Source organism: Crocuta crocuta, unplaced genomic scaffold (genome assembly GCF_008692635.1).
Source record: "Crocuta crocuta isolate KB4526 unplaced genomic scaffold, BGI_CrCroc_1.0 scaffold233, whole genome shotgun sequence".
NCBI classification, from domain to species: domain Eukaryota; kingdom Metazoa; phylum Chordata; class Mammalia; order Carnivora; family Hyaenidae; genus Crocuta; species Crocuta crocuta.
In genome coordinates this window covers 2,843,201-2,863,254 of record NW_027529526.1, presented here as the reverse complement: position 1 = coordinate 2,863,254, position 20,054 = coordinate 2,843,201, and the positions used below count along the sequence as shown (strand labels likewise).

General features: G+C 50.0%; 1 protein-coding gene across 5 annotated transcripts in view; it reads right to left on the bottom strand.

Moving 5' to 3' along the window:
• Positions 1-20,054, bottom strand: part of USH1C (USH1 protein network component harmonin) — a 47,854-nt gene that overhangs the window by 10,909 nt on the left and 16,891 nt on the right. For 4 of the 5 annotated variants that reach the window (XM_077761120.1, XM_077761122.1, XM_077761123.1 and 1 more), the window contains exons 10-15: positions 18,765-18,824; positions 18,542-18,598; positions 18,089-18,231; positions 16,986-17,051; positions 16,487-16,611; positions 13,384-13,457 (exon numbers count right to left, since the gene is read on the bottom strand). In XM_077761120.1, coding sequence (XP_077617246.1) covers positions 13,384-13,457; positions 16,487-16,611; positions 16,986-17,051; positions 18,089-18,231; positions 18,542-18,598; positions 18,765-18,824 — 525 coding nt within the window. Of the gene's footprint in view, positions 1-7,051; positions 7,205-13,383; positions 13,458-16,486; positions 16,612-16,985; positions 17,052-18,088; positions 18,232-18,541; positions 18,599-18,764; positions 18,825-20,054 lie in introns of all 5 variants that reach the window. The other variant, XM_077761125.1, reaches the window with a different exon arrangement.

Genomic DNA, 20,054 nt, shown 5'->3' with positions numbered 1-20,054 from the left:
AGAAAGTTCCACGCTGGACATTACCAATAGGTCTCGCCTGCCCTCTGGTGCCAGACCTTGGGCCCGCCAGCCTGGGGCTGCCCTGCCAACCTCCCTCCCCAAATAGACACAGCCTGATTTATGTCAGGGGCCTGCCCGACGCCCCCGGACACAGCAGCTGTGCAGTTCAAGTCAAACGGACACCACTAGTTGTCGCCAGCCAGAGAATGCAACATGGATGCGCCAGCAGGTTATGGCAGGGGCACGAACTTTGATCTTTGGGAAGCTGACAAGACAGCAAAAGCTCAAAATAAGAATCTGAGCTGTCTTGCCCTGACATTTGGATAGGGTTTCCTTGAAAGGGGAAGAAAAAGTCTGGCATGACTTTCTTCTCACTGTGGGTGGGAGGCCAGTCTGTGCCTGGCACTCCTGGGACGTGAAGATTACACGAGTCAGCTGGGTGGTGGGCAGACTCTATTGCCCCCCACCCCTACCCCTCACTCCCAGTCCAGTGAGGAGTGAGAGACGAGATAGAGAAACTGAGTGGACCCACTTTGACCAGTTTTACACCTGAGGGTATTGTGCACTGTGCCACTCCAGGCCTTAGGGGCAAACAGCTGGGCCAGTGGAATCACTGCAGGGGCAATGTAGGTAAGAGCTTGAACTGTGGAGTCTGAAAGACTCTGGCATAAGTAGCAGGATCTGGCTCTGCCTCTAAGCTTCAGCATCCTGACGCACGGAATCCTGACACGCAGTAGGCTCACAATAAGTCTGAGCTGTTACCATTATCACTTCTAGATGGAGCCCCCCAGGGTGTTTGGTCAAGAGAGGAAGAGGAATTTCACTGGTCCTGTCAACACTGGTTTATACCCAGGTGGATTCAACTCTTGGCCAAGGAGAAGTTAGGAGCTGGTACTTAATGTGCATTTATATCTCACCTAACTCTCCCTCCAGAGGCAGCAGAACCCAGGAGAGACAGCTCTTGTCTCTGTCTCGAGCAATGCCTTGGAGAGGACCCAAGGGGCTTACCAGGACCTCGGATTTCACAGCTGGCCTGTAGATGAAGTTGGGCTCCTGGTGGACCATGACAGGTTTGGAGATGGTGGACACGCCAGGGCCTCGTGGAGGCTGTGGGCTTGGGCAAAATGTCTACAAGGGTTAGTTTAAGAGAAACTCATGTGAAGTCGTGGTGAGAGTGGCCCAGGTCAACCAGGGCACTTTGACAAGCATGCAAATTCACGTCATGCACATGCTGGGCCTGCCTGCTTCATTCACCCTGTTGGAGATGCTAAGGGTGTGATCTTCAGCAGAAAGACAAGTTCACTGGCTCCAGTGCATTCTGAGGCCACAGAAACTACTGGGTGGCTCTAAGAAATCAGGGACTTGAGCCACAGCCTAGTTACAGGGGCACCAGCAGCAACTGTCACTCAGAGGATACACTTTCAATGCTCTCTCTCAGTGGCCACGGATGCCATCCAGCCTCCTCTCCCTAAAGGTTATTTCTCCTGGCCACAGTTCCATTCCCTGGACTACACACCAAGCATCTGCTGTCTCTGGTGGGTGGGTACAGAGGTTCTGAAGACTGAGGGTGAGGACCATCCAGGAGAGCTGATGCAACCTGTCTGCTTTGCTCTAATGCACTCCATCATCTTGGACAAGACAAATCGATTCAGGTCTCAACTCTGCCCATACTCTTCATGGGTCCCCACTGACTACTGAGCTTGACCCACAAGGGCCTTCATGAGTTTCTTCACCTTCCTTTGCAACTTCATCCCTCATTCCTCACCTTCCTCATACTGCCTAACTTTGGTCTCCAAAATGCCAGGCTTTCTTGCCTTCATTTTTGCGTGTGCTCTTTCTTCCTTCTGCTTTACCTGCCCAGGTTTTCCCTTGGGTGTCACTGCCTTCATAAGGCACTCCTTGAACTTTTCCTCTCCACCCCAGCTCACCACAGCACCTCTGTTCCCCCATCTCCCCGCTCCCCGCCAGTAGTGTGGTAGTTTCCTTACTTATCTTCATCCCTACCAAACGGTCTCAGGCAGAGACTGGGCTGCCCATTTTGTGGTGGTTCTCCAGTGCCTGGCATTAGTGTCTGGCCTTTAGTAGGTGCTCACTGAACATGTTGAATGAATAAATGAAGGATTTAGGAGTATGCTGGGCACATGGGACAGTGCCTGGGGGGCAAGTATGGCCCTGAAAACCTTCTTCTGGCAGGTGTGATGTGGCAGGCACGTGTGCCAAGCTGATACAAGTGTTTGTTTCCACCACCTGAGGCCCGCTGGTGGCTGAGCTGGTGGTGCAGGTGCAGACACGTGATTGCCCATGCCTCCTGCGGCAGCATCTGTGACAACTCTCTTGGGGCATGCTGTGAGGCCGGGGCAGTGGTACAAGGGCCAAAGTGCTGGCATGGGCAGGGTGAAGCTAACCAAAACAGCAGCCCCCTGGCCTTCAAGTCAGGAATAGCCCTGGCTTTCATGTCACCTAAGACATTAGGGTCCATTTTTCAGAGGCTCCTTGTGTCAAGGAGTTTTTAGCCTTCCCTGTGCTCTGACTGGGAACTAATAGCAGGAGCTTCCTGGTTCTTGGAGGAATCCGAGAAAGCTGGATCCTGTTTTGAATCTTGACTCCTACCCAGAAGTTTGCAGAGTTTACCTCCAATCTCATGTTCGCAGCTACACCCAAAATTTCTTGTATCCCAGTCTGTCACTGATCATAGTTAATGTCTATTGAGCACCTACCACATGCCTGCCATTCTCCTAAGCATAAACTTCAAATGAGTTCATGTATTAACTCATTTGATCCTCATAACAGGTAGGTGCCATTAGCATTCCCATTTTAGGGACAAGGACACCCAGACTCAGAAAGATGAAGTAATGCATGACCAGAGTTAACCAGCTAGTGGCAGAGCCAAGATTCAAACCAGGGTAGTTCCTCCTTGGCATCTTTATGTTCCCTGTAACTTTGATGCCCTTCCTCCCATCCTCCATGTATTGCCCTTCCATCCCAATCCTCCATGTATTGCCATCCTTCAAAGCTCAGCTCATAAGCCTTTTACTCTGCAGAGGTGCCTTCAACCTTCTGTTAGAACAAATCCTTCCCAGAGCGAAAGTCCTGCTCTGAGGTCTGGTGTCTCAAACCTGCTCCGGAAGTGTGCTTCCTGTTGGAAAACTTCACCCTCCCTGATAGTTTCATCATCATTCCTGTTTGTTCTCCAAGGAGAGGGGCAGCTGGGCATGACATGTCCATTGAGTAAATACAGGATCTTTTCATTGGTGCTCCTTAGCTTCCTCTAAATTCGTACTCGAGGCCAACTCAAAAACAAAAATAAAAACCCTGTGAACACATGGAAAATGGTAACTTGTCTTGCCTCTTTTTATCTGTTTTGCTCACAAGCCATATTGGTCTGACTGATGGGAGTATCTGACTCCTCTGTCTGGCCCAAAATACACACACACACACAGACACACACACACACAGACACACACACACACAGACACACACACACACAGACACACACACACACAGACACACACACACACAGACACACACACACACACACACACACACACAGCCTGTGCCATTTTATGGCTGAATAATGTCTGGCCAGCAGCTCATCCTTCAATGGCAGTTGTAGAGGGCATAGGTATGTCACTTTCCTCTGTGTCCCCTTCAGCACTGTTCCCCTCTGCCCTTCACACAGAGACACATGGCTGGTGCTCAGTCCATGCTGGTAGAATAAAAATTGTTGAGGAAAAGCTGCTGCCATCTTGATAGGGGGCACTCACAAGAAGGATGTGGCCCTCTGTGCCAGGCTAACTCAGCCTCCCTGTGAACCTGCTCCTGGCTGGGCTCTGGGACAAGACATCCCTGGAACAGACAGACTTCTCTCTGTCAGAACTGCAGGACTCAGGACCCATCAGGGGCCCAGAGGGAGCCCCCCAGAGAGTTCCCTGCCAGATGCTACACCTTTTTGACATCTGGTACTTTCTTCATTCCCACTTTCCTCATGTTTTCTAGAATGATCTGAAAAGCTTATTCTGCTCTTCATGCTGGGACTCAAATCCACGCAGGGCAGGTTAATAAAAACCACTGATCAGGTACTACTGACCGCCCTCTCGAAGCTCCTACCCTTAGCTGATATGAGCCACTTTAGCCTCTTCCAAGACTGGCCCCATGGCTACTGGAGCAGAGGAGTATTTTGTGCGTCCCTCCATGAGATCAAAGCTCCATGTCTCCCTTGGGGATTACCTCTTCCAAATAATCTTTGGATTAAGAACAATTAATAAGAAATATGTCTTTTTGAGACAGCCTCCTGACATCCAAGAAAAAAAATTCCCATCTTTTTACAGTAAATCTGGAGATTTCTAGGAACTTTGTCTTCATTTTTCTTTTTCTGGAGCTGGATGTTGGCCAGAAATTTCTGGGTATTATACTTCAAGCCAATGTAGTTGGCTAACTCCATAGAAAATGACATTGTAATGTCCTGACACTGCACTGGACAGTGTTATCACTTCGATGACAAGATCCTAATACTGCTCCACTGCTTATCTTCCCTTCATTTCCCCCTGTTAGCCTGGGGATTGATTTCCCATATTCAAGGTTTTCTGAGTTTATATCAAAACGTGACCTGCTGTGACAGAGCTCTGGCTATTTATTAACACAGCCTTGCTGTACTGTATTGAACCTTACCAGCCCATACCAGCCAAGAGGAGCCAAGAGAAACCAACAGACATGGATACACTGTTGCTCATCACAAGTACCACAGGCAATTCACCTGTACTTCAAAACCAGCAGAAATCAAACCCATGCAGGATGACCACAGCACACAAGTAGGGAGCTCATTCTTGGAAAACCCCCGGGCTGGGGTGATGTTTCTTCCCACCTCCACTCACAAGAGCAGAGGAGGATGTGGGAAACAGCAGCCCCGCCCACTCTTCCTGTTTCCCAGCAGAGCATGCAGAACAGGGGCGGTACCTTTGGGGTGGGTGGGAAGCTCCGTTCAGGGACAGGGGAATTAGTAGGCTTCCCACTATGGTTCTTTGCTTCCCAGTCCTCTGTTGGATTTCCTGCATCCCCAGCGCGGAAGGGGTGGTTGCCCAGGGCCTCTTCCAGTGCCGAGGGTAGCGGGCGCGTAGGAGTCAGGTCTTGGGTGGGAATAGATGGTGGGGGAGGGATGGGAATGGGGGGTNGCAAGGAAGTTCTGTAATTGTCTGACCAGTGCTCCACTTCACAAAACATTGAGTATAATGCTTTTCTGTTTCTCTTGCTGCTGGAGACCCACCACCCTCAAACCAGAATCATGAGGTTGTCACTTCTCTGTCACCTGGGTCCTCGGGTGAGCCCAAACCAAGTGGCTAAGAGGGAATCCCCAAATGTAGGACAGTCCCAAGTTATCCTATATGTGTGATAAATAAGGTGACCATACAGTTTGCCATCTAACCTGGAACAGGTTGATAGCGAAAGGGGCACCTTTGCTCCATAACAACATGTCTGAGACCATCTCAGATGGGCTGGTAGGGGTGGCCTTGGACAGTGAACATAATGTGGTCACCTTGCCTCCCGCTGTCCCCAGAGTGGGTCATTCTGAAGTCAGCAGAAAGGCCTATGTGGAAAGAAGGGCTCTGTTACCTCTGAAATCTCATTATCAGCAGAGGAAATTTGCTCAAGGCGCGTCTGACAGAGCCTTTCCACCCAATATTGAATCTTTTCCGATTCCTCAAGGTCTTCCCGCTCTGTCTCAGACACCTAGGACCCAAATCCAGTGCAAAAAGGAGAGGACAAAGGGCATACTTGAGTCACACGTGGGTAGCACACTCAAATCAGTAGCACAGAAGCACTTCTTTAAAGAGTACTGTTGGGTGTGTTCACTATCCAGCAAAAGACCCTGGCTTATCCCACCTGGGCCCAGAAGAGGCGGAAATAAAAGGGAGAGGATGCTGGGCTGTCAAGCTGACTAATGGCGCTTGGCAATATCAGAGGAGGGCCCTGTGCTTTGTACAGAACTAGTTGGGATTAGGCTCCCAGGGTCCCCATGAACTCTGGGCCCTTGAGATTCTCTAAAAATGGCTCTTTTGTAGGCTCCTTGCACACTGCAAAAATTTAACTTTACTCTTTTTTCCCCTTCCAGGCTACTTTATCCTCAGAAGAACAAGTTGGATTTTATTTTTAATTTTGTAGCTTATTCGTTTGTAATGCCAAACCTAATGCACTTCACATTTTCCAGGATTACTCTGGTTTAGTAATCTAATCAGCTTGGCATTCTGATTCATGGAAGCATTAAAGAGAAGCAGAACCAATAACCTTTCGAATAGCTAAGGAGTTAAGGCCACCCAGCTCACTTAGGAAATAGGAATTACTCATGCTAGACGATTGCCTTTGTCATATCTTAAAGGGGACAGCTTTAGATACACCTTCAGTTTAAAGAGGTCTAGCCTAGGATACATCTTATGGTGATGGAAGCAGCCTGACTCATTGCCTGATCAATTGGGGAATAGCCTCAGACACCCCACCTGCACAAAGGGGTTAGCCTCTGACCCATACTCTCAGAGTCAGCACAGGTGGGGAAATTTGGTCTTGTTTTTATAACCCAGGCAGAGGGGCGAGACTGATGCAGACCTGATGACAAGTGGCTGGAAGGCTAACTTCAGTTCTATAATCTAGGCAGAGGGGTTAGCCTTGGGGTCATACCCTGAATGCAGAGAAAGACCTCATATTCACACATAGGGTGGGCAGACCTGGCCTTGGACTCATACTCTGGTGGGGCTGGGATGAAGGGGACAGACTCAGACCTCCAGCCAGGTGTGTGAAGGGTTAACCTAAGTGTGACAATATGGGCAGAGAAACTAGCATCAGCCCCATACTTGAGCAAGGAGTCTCCATGCCAACTGTACACGTCATGGTCTCCATGACCCTGGGCAGGTGGGGTGATCACACATTCTAGAAGGGCAGGGCTCACTCCATCCTTGGGCTCCACTTGGGGAAAGCAACTCCAGCTGGCTCCCTGGGAGCATGGTGGGGAACAACCAAATTATGTCCCAGGGACGCTCACCTAGCCTGTGAGCAGGACACATACCTCCTGGGCCAGCCGGTTGATCTTCAGTTGTTTTTCCTTTTCCAGCATTTCCTCTTTCTCTTTGTAAAGCTTTTGCTCAAACTCTAGTTCCTTCTTATTCTTTCTCAACTCTTGCAGGCTGTCATACTTGGCTTTCTTCTTATCCTTTCCTTTCTGAGTGGGTATGGCATTGTTTACATGACAAGGGTTACAAGGCAGTGTAGACACTGGCACGACACAGCAAACAGGGCATTCAGCCCACGGACAACACCAGAAATGAGCCCCTCCCCCACTCTGCCTATCTGCACTGGGCATTGGACCTCAGGTTTAGGACAGGTCTACCCATTGTGCTACCCACTGTGGAGTGGGAGACACATTTCCTTTTCCAGCCAGAAGAACTGGCTTACTAGTTCACTAAGTAGCTGTGTGACCTTGGCTAAGTTCTTTAACCTCTCTGAGCCTGATTCACCTCATCTCCAAAATAGAATAAATTCCTGCCCTACAGGCTTACACTCAGAGCCAATAAAATAACATCTATAAAAGAGCCTTATAAACATGAAAGTGCTATATAAATAAAATACACTGTATTTGTATTCTAATATCTGAGCACACGCCTTCTCCATCACCTGGAAAGAAAGGTGTCTCATGTTCAGACAACAGAGATGCATCCTGGGAGATTCTATAATAAATCTGGGACAAGTCTCACTTGCAGAGATCCTCTGTCCCAAGCTGCAGGAGGTAGGAGCCAGCCTCAGACTTGGGAGCCCAGAGCCAGGGACATCAGATTTTGCTCAGATGCTTAAAATCCAGACCATTTAATCCTGTAGAGTCCACCGTTCCCTCTAAACTGACCCCTGAACTGAGGATTAGCCAGAAACCATAGGACTAGGAAATGGGGGTAGGGGAAGATGGCCTAACTGCTTTATATTGACTGTTGGAGTTCAAGAGGATTGGGGAAAGGAGATGCAAGGCAAATAGACTCCTTATTTTTCCTGTGGGAATGGGACCTACTTATCCCATGGGGTTGCAGGAAAGCCACGGACTAAGGGAGGAAGAAAATTAACATGTATGGACTGCCTATGTGCTAAGGGCTTTATGTTGATAAGCTCATAGAAGGGTATTATCCCCATTCTCTTGAAGAAGAAACCAAGACTCAGAGAGGTGAAGTCCCTTGTCCAATGTCAAACATCTAGTAAGCGGTGGTGCCAGGGTTTGGACCTGAGTCTTCCAGGTCCTACACGTTTTCTACTGTGCCCAGATGAGCTGGCAGCAATGGGGGTATGGCAGGAAGCAGTGTCAGCACCATCACACACAGCGCAGAGGACAGAGTTAGCACTCAGGAGAGGGGACAGCGGAGAGAGTCAACATTCTGGGGAATTGGTGTGGGGAGGAGGAAATCTGCCTGTTCGCTGAGCTCACTCCCACCCCCAACAAGCCTTCCCAGGGAGCTTCTCTCAGAATTCCTGAGTCATCCCAGCATCTAAGGGCAGGAATGAGGAACTGAGTTTCTCATTACTGGATACTAAACTTTATCCACAGCTGGGGAGGCTTGGGGGTATAGTTATGGACCTATGACTGAGTCGTCCTGCATCCCCTCCTAAAGACACCCCCTACTTCCACGCACAGGTAATGCGCTTTGGAGATGGTCTGCCATGTCAGGGCTAGACGCCCACCCCCAGAGCAGTCTATGAACGATTTGAGAAAAGTAGTAGCAATGATTCTCATTGCTTCAGTCCTGCTTGGTTCCTTACCCACCATGTTCACTAGCCTCTTGGCTCAGTTGATAGATGAACCTTGCCATCATGTTATAGATCAGACAGCAATTCCCCCAAGAGGAGCCAATAACATTCTGCCTCATGGCAGCTTGCTAGACTACAGGTATGGCCTCTCACAGGGACCACCAATGATAGGAATTCTGTTGGCTTAAAAACAAATAAAACAAAACAAAAAAAGAAAAAAACCCTCAAACTACCAGTGCTAACATTTTAGAGCCAGATCTCCTGGATGGGACAGGCAGATGTGGCAGTTTCTGTCCCCTTTCCAAGAAAGCAGCACTTGTTTAGTGATGCAGAAGGTTAAACTGTCCCGTAGCATCATCTACTGACCTCATACTAGCGCCCTCTATATAGGTTACTATATGTGTGAATCTACCTCACCTGTGGGCCTGCGGGCTCAGGCAATAGGGCTGGTTTGCGTGACTTACTCAAGCACCCCAGTAAAAGGCTTAGTCGGAACCATGAATCCTTCAGGCTCTGACACAGACTTTGTGGGGCCACAGGCCTGGGGACCTTGAGTCCCAGAAGGACTTACCACAAGGTTAGGAATAAAAAGCACTTTTTATTCCTAAAAAAGAAAAGAATCTTTGTCTTTTTAAATAAAGGAAATTGTGTACACTGACGATCATGGTTACACATAGCCAAGTGCATTTCCCAGGGACTTGGTTTTCTAGCTGCTGGGAGACAGGGCATGTCACATGCCTCTAGAGAAGGTGACAATGGGTCTTCAGAGCCAGCATGAGAGATGTGATTCTGTTGTCCTTTAAGCTGTCAGTTAAATTCATGGCAAATAGTCCCTTCTAGTCTGGACTGAGAGGAAAGGCAGACAGGGTGGATGTGCTCTTGCTTCTTACCTAGAAGCCATCTTTCTCTCTTTTGGAAAAGAACTGAAAACAAAAATGCCGGCTACTCAGTTATACTGAACTAATGAATAGATGGAAACAGGGCTCCTTCTTACCAACAGCAATTTCCAAGTGACATGATCTCCTGTGGGAGGTGTGTATGTGGAGGAGATGTTAGTTCTTTTACATCTACCTGGTTATTAGTGCCTGGAAAAGATTTTACCGATATATCTATCTCCCTTTAATTAGTTTTTCCAGTATAATTAATCCTGTGTGTGTGTGTGTGTGTGTGTGTGCGTGTGCGCGCTGTCCTCTCTAAGTGAGTTCTAACAGAGATGTGTGTAGAGGAGAATTAGAAATCTAACCCAATGAGATACCCTATAGGAGCCACAGAACCAGGATGTAGGATGAAAATGATGGTCTGATGAGACTGGGTCTCAGAAGGCAGTGTGAAAAGGAATCCCCTGTGGTGCCCTGTCATAAGTTTATTCAACGTCATACAAATCATGATCTGTGTTCCTAGGTCAAGGTGTTAGCTTCAGTCAGGAATAAAATTGTTGTCTGTTATCTTAACAGCATTGTGTTGGAGGAAAAGAGCAGATGTTTTTGGAACATCAGATACCCCCACTTCACAGGCAGGGAGAAGCTACATATCATCAAGGTCACCGAGCTGCCACTGCTTTGGTTTCTAGGGGACTGACATCCTCCCAGAAAGACCTGGTCGAGTGATAACAACTAAATTAGTTCACCCAGATTTATGCTGATGCCCGATTTCCAAAGGCCAAGTCATCTCAAATGTCCAATCTACAGATATTAGCAGTGGCATTTTCATAATCAAATGCCAAAGTGATTTAGAAAGAAAAAGGACGAGAGTCTTACGGGGCCTGGAGATACACTAATAAGATTTAGAGAGAAAATTCAAGGCCCCGGAGACCAGAAAAATGCATTATCTTGGCACAAGTAGCGATATTTCCAGGAGAGAGTTATGATTGGTGTGGCTCTTAGTCTCAACTCGAGGCAGCAAATACCTGCCTGGCAGCGAGTCTGTGTCTGGCACAGCTGGTCTCAGTAACCTGTGCTGTGTACACCCAACCTGGTATCTCACTCTGTCTGACCGTGGCTTCTGGTCTTGACAGAAGAACAAAGAAGCTTCCTGCCATGGCCCTGTCCCTGCCCTGTGCCTCCCGGGGCTGATGCTGATCCAGGTGGTGCCAGATGGTACTCAGGCAGGTCTCTCCCCACGAACACTCTCCCCCCACAATGCTTCCGTGACAGCGCCCTGCCATTAGACGTCAGCCTGCTAAAGAGACGCAGACAAGGTCAGCCCTCATAGTGAACAGGCCGGGTTACACTGCTTAGAGTTGACAGGCAGAGAAACAGACAATGCTTGGAAAGGCCAAACCCCACAGCAAACTCGATGGCAAACGGCACAGCACTCAGTCTCACGTCCTACCTTCCGGACGGTTGGGAACTTGCCATCGTAACGATAAAACCACCCAAAGGCTAGAACAACACAGAGAACAAAGAGATGAGACACAGTCTGGGTCAGCCAGAACGTCCACAGGCAGCGGTCAGGAGCTGGGACCTCACATGGCTCTGTGAAATGAAGTGCAGACCCCACGGCAACGCCGCACCCTCGGTCTGACGCTCCACTCACCTGGCTTCACCTGGGTTCCAGAGCAGGCCCCAGGCTGCCCAAGAATGGCCCACATTCCCTGGGGCCCCATCAAGTGCTTCTCTCCAGGACACTGGCTTCCAAAGTCAGTGGCAGAAAATCAGAGACAGCCCTTGTGGGGGGGACGAGCTTTTCCAAATCACAGCTGCCGTCTGCTAACACTGAAAGAGAACGAGGCCTCTCCTGACTGATGTCTGGTTCCTCCATCCAAGAAACGGCTCCAGACAAAAGATAGCTGGGTCTCTGCCTAAAACTGCTGCCACACAGAACAAAACTGTCTTATCTCATAGTACAGACCGCGTCCTCTGTTTTCACTGTTGAGAGAGAAGGCAGCTCTGGGAAAAACAGCTCAGGCAGCAGTGGGCAGGTCTGCCCCCAGAAAAGCACATCCCCACCCAGAGCAGGGCACTGGCCCCCTGCTTTCCCCAGACAACAGCATGACCGGGAAACATCTCAAGCCTGAAGCTCCCTGCACCGGAAGCGATCCCTTAAATATTTAACCCACCCTGACCAGCCTGAGCTTTAGAACATATCTTGAAAGCCTCCCGCCTGACCTTGGGGATATCTAGGGAGTCCTGAGGGAGAGGCCAGAGCAGCAGAGGAAGGACCCGGGCTTGGGCAGCACTTAAAAGATCTGAACCAGTGGTTCAGTTGTTGGGTGTGTATCAGCGGACATGGCAGCCCGGTTGGGAGTCCTGTCCTCAGGCTTTGTGTGCAGTCTTGGGCTAAGCTGGACTTGCAGGAGCTTCACCCCCTCCAGTGGTCCCCACCGCNTGCTTCCGTGACAGCGCCCTGCCATTAGACGTCAGCCTGCTAAAGAGACGCAGACAAGGTCAGCCCTCATAGTGAACAGGCCGGGTTACACTGCTTAGAGTTGACAGGCAGAGAAACAGACAATGCTTGGAAAGGCCAAACCCCACAGCAAACTCGATGGCAAACGGCACAGCACTCAGTCTCACGTCCTACCTTCCGGACGGTTGGGAACTTGCCATCGTAACGATAAAACCACCCAAAGGCTAGAACAACACAGACAACAAAGAGATGAGACACAGTCTGGGTCAGCCAGAATGTCCACAGGCAGCGGTCAGGAGCTGGGACCTCACATGGCTCTGTGAAATGAAGTGCAGACCCCACGGCAACGCCGCACCCTCGGTCTGACGCTCCACTCACCTGGCTTCACCTGGGTTCCAGAGCAGGCCCCAGGCTGCCCAAGAATGGCCCACATTCCCTGGGGCCCCATCAAGTGCTTCTCTCCAGGACACTGGCTTCCAAAGTCAGTGGCAGAAAATCAGAGACAGCCCTTGTTGGGGGGACGAGCTTTTCCAAATCACAGCTGCCGTCTGCTAACACTGAAAGAGAACGAGGCCTCTCCTGACTGATGTCTGGTTCCTCCATCCAAGAAACGGCTCCAGACAAAAGATAGCTGGGTCTCTGCCTAAAACTGCTGCCACACAGAACAAAACTGTCTTATCTCATAGTACAGACCGCGTCCTCTGTTTTCACTGTTGAGAGAGAAGGCAGCTCTGGGAAAAACAGCTCAGGCAGCAGTGGGCAGGTCTGCCCCCAGAAAAGCACATCCCCACCCAGAGCAGGGCACTGGCCCCCTGCTTTCCCCAGACAACAGCATGACCGGGAAACATCTCAAGCCTGAAGCTCCCTGCACCGGAAGCGATCCCTTAAATATTTAACCCACCCTGACCAGCCTGAGCTTTAGAACATATCTTGAAAGCCTCCCGCCTGACCTTGGGGATATCTAGGGAGTCCTGAGGGAGAGGCCAGAGCAGCAGAGGAAGGACCCGGGCTTGGGCAGCACTTAAAAGATCTGAACCAGTGGTTCAGTTGTTGGGTGTGTATCAGCGGACATGGCAGCCTGGTTGGGAGTCCTGTCCTCAGGCTTTGTGTGCAGTCTTGGGCTAAGCTGGACTTGCAGGAGCTTCACCCCCTCCAGTGGTCCCCACCGCGTGATGGCCCCTTAGAGCTGGGTGTCTGCAGGGCTAGCAGGAGGCGGTGGGCAGGGCAAGCGGAGCAGCAAGGTCAGGCAGTGAAGCGGGGGCTGCAAACCTGCTCTCCCTGCTCCTCCGTGCCTCCATCCGGGTCATCTGCTGGCTCAAGCTCAGGCTCCACTCCCTGACCAGCTACCCGGGAAAAGAGAAGGAAGCTGGTGAACAGGAGGGACTCGGAAGACCAAGGGGCCAGAGGTGCTTCCCAGGAGCCTAAAGACCTATGTCCAGCCTCCTTTAAGGGAACTTGTAAGGTTGGGGGTGGGAACAGAGCTCAGGAGCCCAGAGCAAAACTCTCTTGCTCTGGGATGGTGCATGCAGGGCTTTCAGCCTCGGTAGCTTTAGTTTCTCTATCTGTAAAATGGGCTAACAACAGGGGCCTCTGACCTGACAGTCAAGTGAGAAACTTTGTGCAGGGCATTCAGGTGAAACTTGGGAAGTGAGGCACAGAGGATGGGAATATCTGACTATTAAACACATTTGGTACCAAGGGCTTACAATGGCAGAACAGACCCTTCTGGCTTCTTCTTACCACCTTGGGAACTCTGGGTCCTTGGGGGGTGTCAGAGCTGTGTGGGCAAGTTGGGGATCCTGAGGAGGTGAGGAGATTTCAAAGGGTAAAGGGGACAAATGTGGTTAGGAAGACATGAATGTTGACTTCATGTGGAGAATAGCAAATCATCCATTCCAGTGGTTTCCAATCTGGACTTTGGCCTCCCTGGGACTGTTGAAGGGAGTGGATGAGTCTGCTGTGACCTGCTTATTCTATTTCAAATATTAATTCGAAGAGCTTTCCCAGTCATCTACGAAAAGGTTAAGTTCCTTTGCTTTTGGCTCAGTTTATGTTTACTCAACAGTGGAACATTGATGCTTTTTTGCAAAATAAATAATAATAAAGCAATAGGAAAATGAAGGATTGCTTCATAGTTTGATAGGAAAAACCTCAACTACTAAACCATGGGGTCCATTGGGGTGGAGGCTAATTGATGGGGTCCTTAATGGAGAGAAAAATCCTAGAAATATCTTGTTTAAACCTCTTCATCTCCCAAGGCTCCTCCTGGCTCTGGGATACTTAATAACCCCCTTCCCTCATTGTTTTGGCTAAAGAAAGCCCTTCTGGAGGACTCTCTGACAATCTGTCTTAGCTCAGAATATTGGGGGGCTGCCGGGTCAGCCCCAGGGAGGTAGGCAGTGTCCCCAGGACAGATGGTGGTGACACAAGCAGTCAGTCCCACCACATCATTAGGATAAGTGGCTTTCTTTTTCAGGCAAGAGATGTTCCACACTTTCCTGTCTGTTCAAAAATGTGCGGTCCATCCCTCACAGGCACAAATGCCCGAGTCTGGTACAATCTGTTGGCTAACTGGGCCCGAGTGACGAGGGAGGAGCTGGTTGTGGCCTGGTCCCCTGGCCTACCACAACAGAGATGGCTCCAGGCTCCCAGGAATGGGGAGACAAGCAGGAACTGAGCTGGCTCAGAGGCCTTCCTGCATTTCCTGACTGATTTCCCGAGGAGAAGGAAATTGCCAGTGCATATGGACACGAACAGAGACAGCAACTGCCCCAGTTCAGGCAGGCAGGCTTGGGTCATCCATCCCACATTTTGCACATTCCCTTAGAAAAAATTTATATCTTAAAGCCAAGGGAAAGCTCTTGCTCCTTTTATTCAAGAAGTCTGATTTGGTTTAAAAGCACTAAGTAAATAGCTAGCTAGAGAAAGTGTTTTTATTTTTTTGTAGTTCCTGAGAGAGCATGTTTCCTCTGAAGCCAAGACCCAGTTTCTAGAAAGGTACTAAGTTGACTAGGATTACTTTCATGAGAAGCAATTAAAATCGATTTCTCTCCGTCTGAAGCTCCTATTTCACTCCTAAGAGCAAATTAGCTCCCTGTCTAAAACACAGATTATTCACCAGGAATTTAGCTCTGGCCACATCTTCAACTAATACCAAAAGTCAGGGAGGAGGCTGATGAGAGCTTGCTTTGTCCTTCAGAGAGGACCCTGGGATGACACCATCACGGCTGCCAGGAAGGAATGTGCTGGGAGAGGTTTGTCCTGCATCAGGGAGGAGTGACACGGAACCTTCCAGATGCCTGCCCAAACTCTTCATTGACCCAAGTGGCCTGTGTTGGCAAGACAATGTCACCCTAGGGCTCAGAGTTGGGGCCAGAGTTGTTCAGAACCATCACAAGATCCCATATGGCTGCGACCCAGCAGATATGGGGAATCTTGGTTCTTGGGTGTGCATTCACCCCATATCTAGAGGCTCCCCAGCCGGCTGAGCACAATGAGCTGCAGTAGAACTGCCCTATGTCATGTAAAGTGAGTAAGGCCCAATCTGTAATCCTGGACTCGTGACTGCCATGGCCCTCAAGCTACCTTGCTTGGCTTCCTACCACCAACTCACTGGAGAAGCACTGAGAGTGAGCTGCTGCTTTGCCCTGCTGGTGGGAGCACCAGGTAGTAGGGGTTGTGAGCAGTGGACAGGGCTGCAGGTGGTGGAGGCCTGGCCTGAAATCAGAGGTGAGAACCCAGGACAGATGAAGAAAGGAGGTGCAAAGGGCAGAGGGAGCTGAGGCCCCAGCATGGCCACAGTTGGGGCCTAGGAGGGGTCTCGCTCCTCTCCCTGACTCCATCCTTGAAGGGGTGTGACCACACCCCATGCACAGGGGTGCAGGTGGCAGGGGCACTTCAGGTAAGGTCTTCCCACAGTCACCCGTCAGCCTCGGACCAGCCGAGTCCCCTCCATCAGGAGCATTTCCCTTCCTTCTTGCTACTGTTGCACCCCGCTGATTCAGAACCAGGTGGGATGTGGACGTACTACCCAGCAAACCAAGATGATCCAATGAGCAACTCACTTGTGACATGACTCTCCATTCCCTGGTCAGCAGCCCAAGGGCACGGGGAGAGGCCCTCCTGCCCAAGTCTGTGCTGTAGGGGAAAGTCTGGCAGCAGGCCCCTGGGAACAAAGGGGCAGACAGATCCCGCGCACCCCCATGCCCTGGTGCATGGCTGCCCCTCCATGAAAGAAATGCAGCCCAGGGAGCCATGGGCTCTTCACCTGGGGAGGTGGTGGTGAGTAGAGGGAGACTAGCATCTCTGTCTAGATACTTCCCAACCCCCAGACCCCAGAAAGAAGCCCCCCCACCAGGTACATGATACATACACTTAGGCTTGCGAAGGGGTACTGGATGCACCTCGGTGGTGATGGTTTTAGATGAGAGCAGCTGTTCCTTTGAGCCCCAGTCTTCTTCCCACTGCTTCTTAAACTTCTCCTCCTCTTCCACAATCCTGAAATAAAATCCCCCTGCCTGTGACTGAGGTCAGGACTTTTACAGGCCCACCCTCTGCCTGTTGGGAAACCCTAACCAGCCTGGGGAAGGGTTCCATGGTTCTAGTCGTGGTGAAGAAAACAAAGTCCTTGGCACTTGTATTCAACATCAAGTGTCAGTGCCACCCTGGGGATTGTAGGACTATGCTCTAGCTACCTTAACATGATGGGCTTTACTAGAATTAAGGAATGGCTACAGATGAAGGAAGATCCACCAGGAGACGAGAAGGCCAGGCAAACTGCACCTAGAGGCGGCCTCTCTGGCCGCAATCCCAAGGGCACACTCACGTCTGCACACAGACGTGTGTTCAGATGTGTGGACCCAAGCACTCACTGTTCCATCTCCTTCCGGTATCTTTCATTCTCCTCTGCTGCCTTCTGGGCAATTTCCTTTTTTCTTCTGAAACACAAATTCAGATTGGCATGTTGGAGGCTATGCAAGAGAAGTTATCTCTTCCCTGTAGCTAAATTCCTAATTTGAGAAAGGTTTAAAATCTTCCTTACAGGCTCCCTTCCAAGGATGCCTGGACCAGATTTGGATGCTGGGGAAGTGGGTCCAAGAAAATCTGGGCCCCGTACCCTTGTGTGGTTTTGCCTGGCACTGCTGAGCAGAAATTCTGTGCTGCCAGGGCTGGGAGGCAGATCAACGCAAACCACACTCTATGTGTCCTTCAAACACTTAAAGTGACTGATGGTAGGCTGGGCCTGGCTGGAGTGAGGGCCTCTGGGAGAAGGGCCCCAGGCAACATGTAGCCAGGGCTGCTGACCAAGACCAGGGCCATGGGCAGAGGTACCACCAGGGCTAATTCTCCAGGCTACTTCTGTGATGCAGAAGACGGAAAGACCCTGTGCACCTTCCTCTCTCAAATTCTTTTTACACTCCTAGAATGTTTCTGGGTTTGGATTTTGACAGTAGCTTCTTATTTGTGAACTGCTCACCACAATTACTCTCTCAGTCCATCATCTCAACCACCCCTGGGATGGGTGAACTTTATTACCACAGACAGGTGTGAATCCCAGCTTGGCCACGTGTGACTTTGCTCACAAGCAGCTTCACCTCCCTGAGTTAAGACCTCTCAGTCTCCTCACCTGAAAAATGGGTCAATACCATCTATCTTCCAGTGCTATTGTGGGAATTAAATTAAGTAAACCATGAACAAGGTCCTGACTCCATGCCGGCCACATGACTGATACTCAGCTAACGTCAGCTACTGCTGGCAGCATCCTCATTTTCCCTACTTCTGGGTTTTGGAAGTCAAGGGATCTCTTCAGCTAGAAGGGAAGAGCCTGATGGTCTGGAGGCAAGGGATGGATACGGTGACCACCACCGAACACAGCTGGTCTGTGGACGGGCCTCAGCGGGGGCAGGATGAAGCTGGCCCAGGACACAGTGGGCAGGGAGGAGGGGGAGGGGGCATCCCAGCTGGCCACACTCACTGTCGCTCCATCTCCTGCTGCTCCTGGAGGATCTTGTTGGACTCCATTGCCAGCCGCTTCTGCATGAGAAGCTCCTGCCGCTGTAGCTCGCGCTGCCGTGCCTCCTCCAGCCGCTCCCGGTCCGTCAGGAACAGCTCTCGGCCCTCAGGGGAGTGAAAAGAGGCCCCTTGCTCAATCTCCTGGGGAACCTGGGCATCCACTGCCACAGCCCTGGGGACCGAGATGCAGGTCGCCTTCTTATCACCATGGCTCCCCGTGTCAGGTACTGCGGCTCTTGTTGTCTCTAAGCAAGCTTCTCCCCGTTAGGCAGAGATCTCTCCCTCTGCTGTCAGAGTTTCAGGAAAGGAGGCCCTCCAGCCCTTCCCAGGAGTGTGTGCCAGAGATCAGTGGTCTGAATGGCTGGGGCTGGAAGTCAGAGGTTACAGGGGCCCTATGAGGTCATTCTGGACTTACAGCTCCAGCTACAATGGAGATGGTCAGGCTGCGGCTACTCTTCAGCACGTTGACGGCCTGGGGGGAACAAGCAGACAGACCTTGTCCGAAGTCTGACAGATCAGAGCAGTTGAGGCCTCTAGACAGCACAGAAGGGCTCAAACCCCGTGGCAGGGCTGGGGAGGGCATGGGAAGTGAAGGGCAGACATGAACATGCCCAGCAGGTGAAGATCCTGCATCTTACCTCCTTGTGGTCCAGGTTGGAGAAGTCGATGCCATTGACTTCGACAATCTGGTCCCCTGTCTGGCGGAGAAATGGAGAGGGTTCAGTGTGTCTCCACTATCTGTAAACTTACTCAGTTGCAGGAAGGGCTTCCACTGGGGGCCAGGGTCAGATGCTGGGTCTTCTAGGGGCTGCGCCTCAACTCTTCCTCATGAATAGAGCAGTTAGAAAGCTCTGATGGTATCCTCCCAGGGTGCCTATGCTTCATATTTCTTTTATCAGCTGTCAAATATTATACCATTGGAGGTTCATTCCTTTGGCCTGATTTATGATATTTGTTTTAAAAACTCAGTTTGTAAACATAGGAGCCTTGGGTTTCTCATATGGCAGAGGCTTTTTTGAGCCATAATAATATTTTATGTAATAGCTAGCATTCATCAATCCCTTACTGTGTGCCAGGCACAGTTGGAAGCATATGTATAATTCATTTAACCTACACAATGACCCTAGAAAGAAGGCTATTGCCCCCGTTNTGATATTTGTTTTAAAAACTCAGTTTGTAAACATAGGAGCCTTGGGTTTCTCATATGGCAGAGGCTTTTTTGAGCCATAATAATATTTTATGTAATAGCTAGCATTCATCAATCCCTTACTGTGTGCCAGGCACAGTTGGAAGCATATGTATAATTCATTTAACCTACACAATGACCCTAGAAAGAAGGCTATTGCCTTCTATTATAGGAGAGGAAACTGAAGCACAGAAAAAGGAACTTGTACAAAGTAGAGATTAATAGTTCTAGGGGCACCTGGGTGGCTCTGTTGCTTAAGCATCTGACTCTTGATTTCAGTTCAGGTCAGGATCTCATAGTTTGTGAGATTCAACTACATTGGGCTCTGTTCTGACAGCATGAAGCCTGTTTGGGATTCTCTGCCTCCCTCTCTCACTGCCCCACCCACACTTGTGCTCTCTCTCTCAAAAATAAATAAACTAAAAAAAAAAAAGGGTTCTGACTCTGGCACCAGACCAGCTAGGTTTGAACCCCAGCCCTATCACACTAGGTACATGATCTTAGAAAAATCACACACTTTCTCCAGGTCTCAGTTTCTCCATCTGTAAAATGACAGTACCCAATTCTCAGAGTCCTTATACATTTTAAAGGGCTTAGAACAATGTCCTACCCAGTAAACATTCAATGAATGTCAGTTGTTTTTTTTTTTATTACTACAGCCCCAAGGTCAGGACCAAAGGCTCTAAGAGCCAGAGAAGACTGTACAAAAGTCAAATGTGAAGCCTTCTTTCTGGGGGGGTGG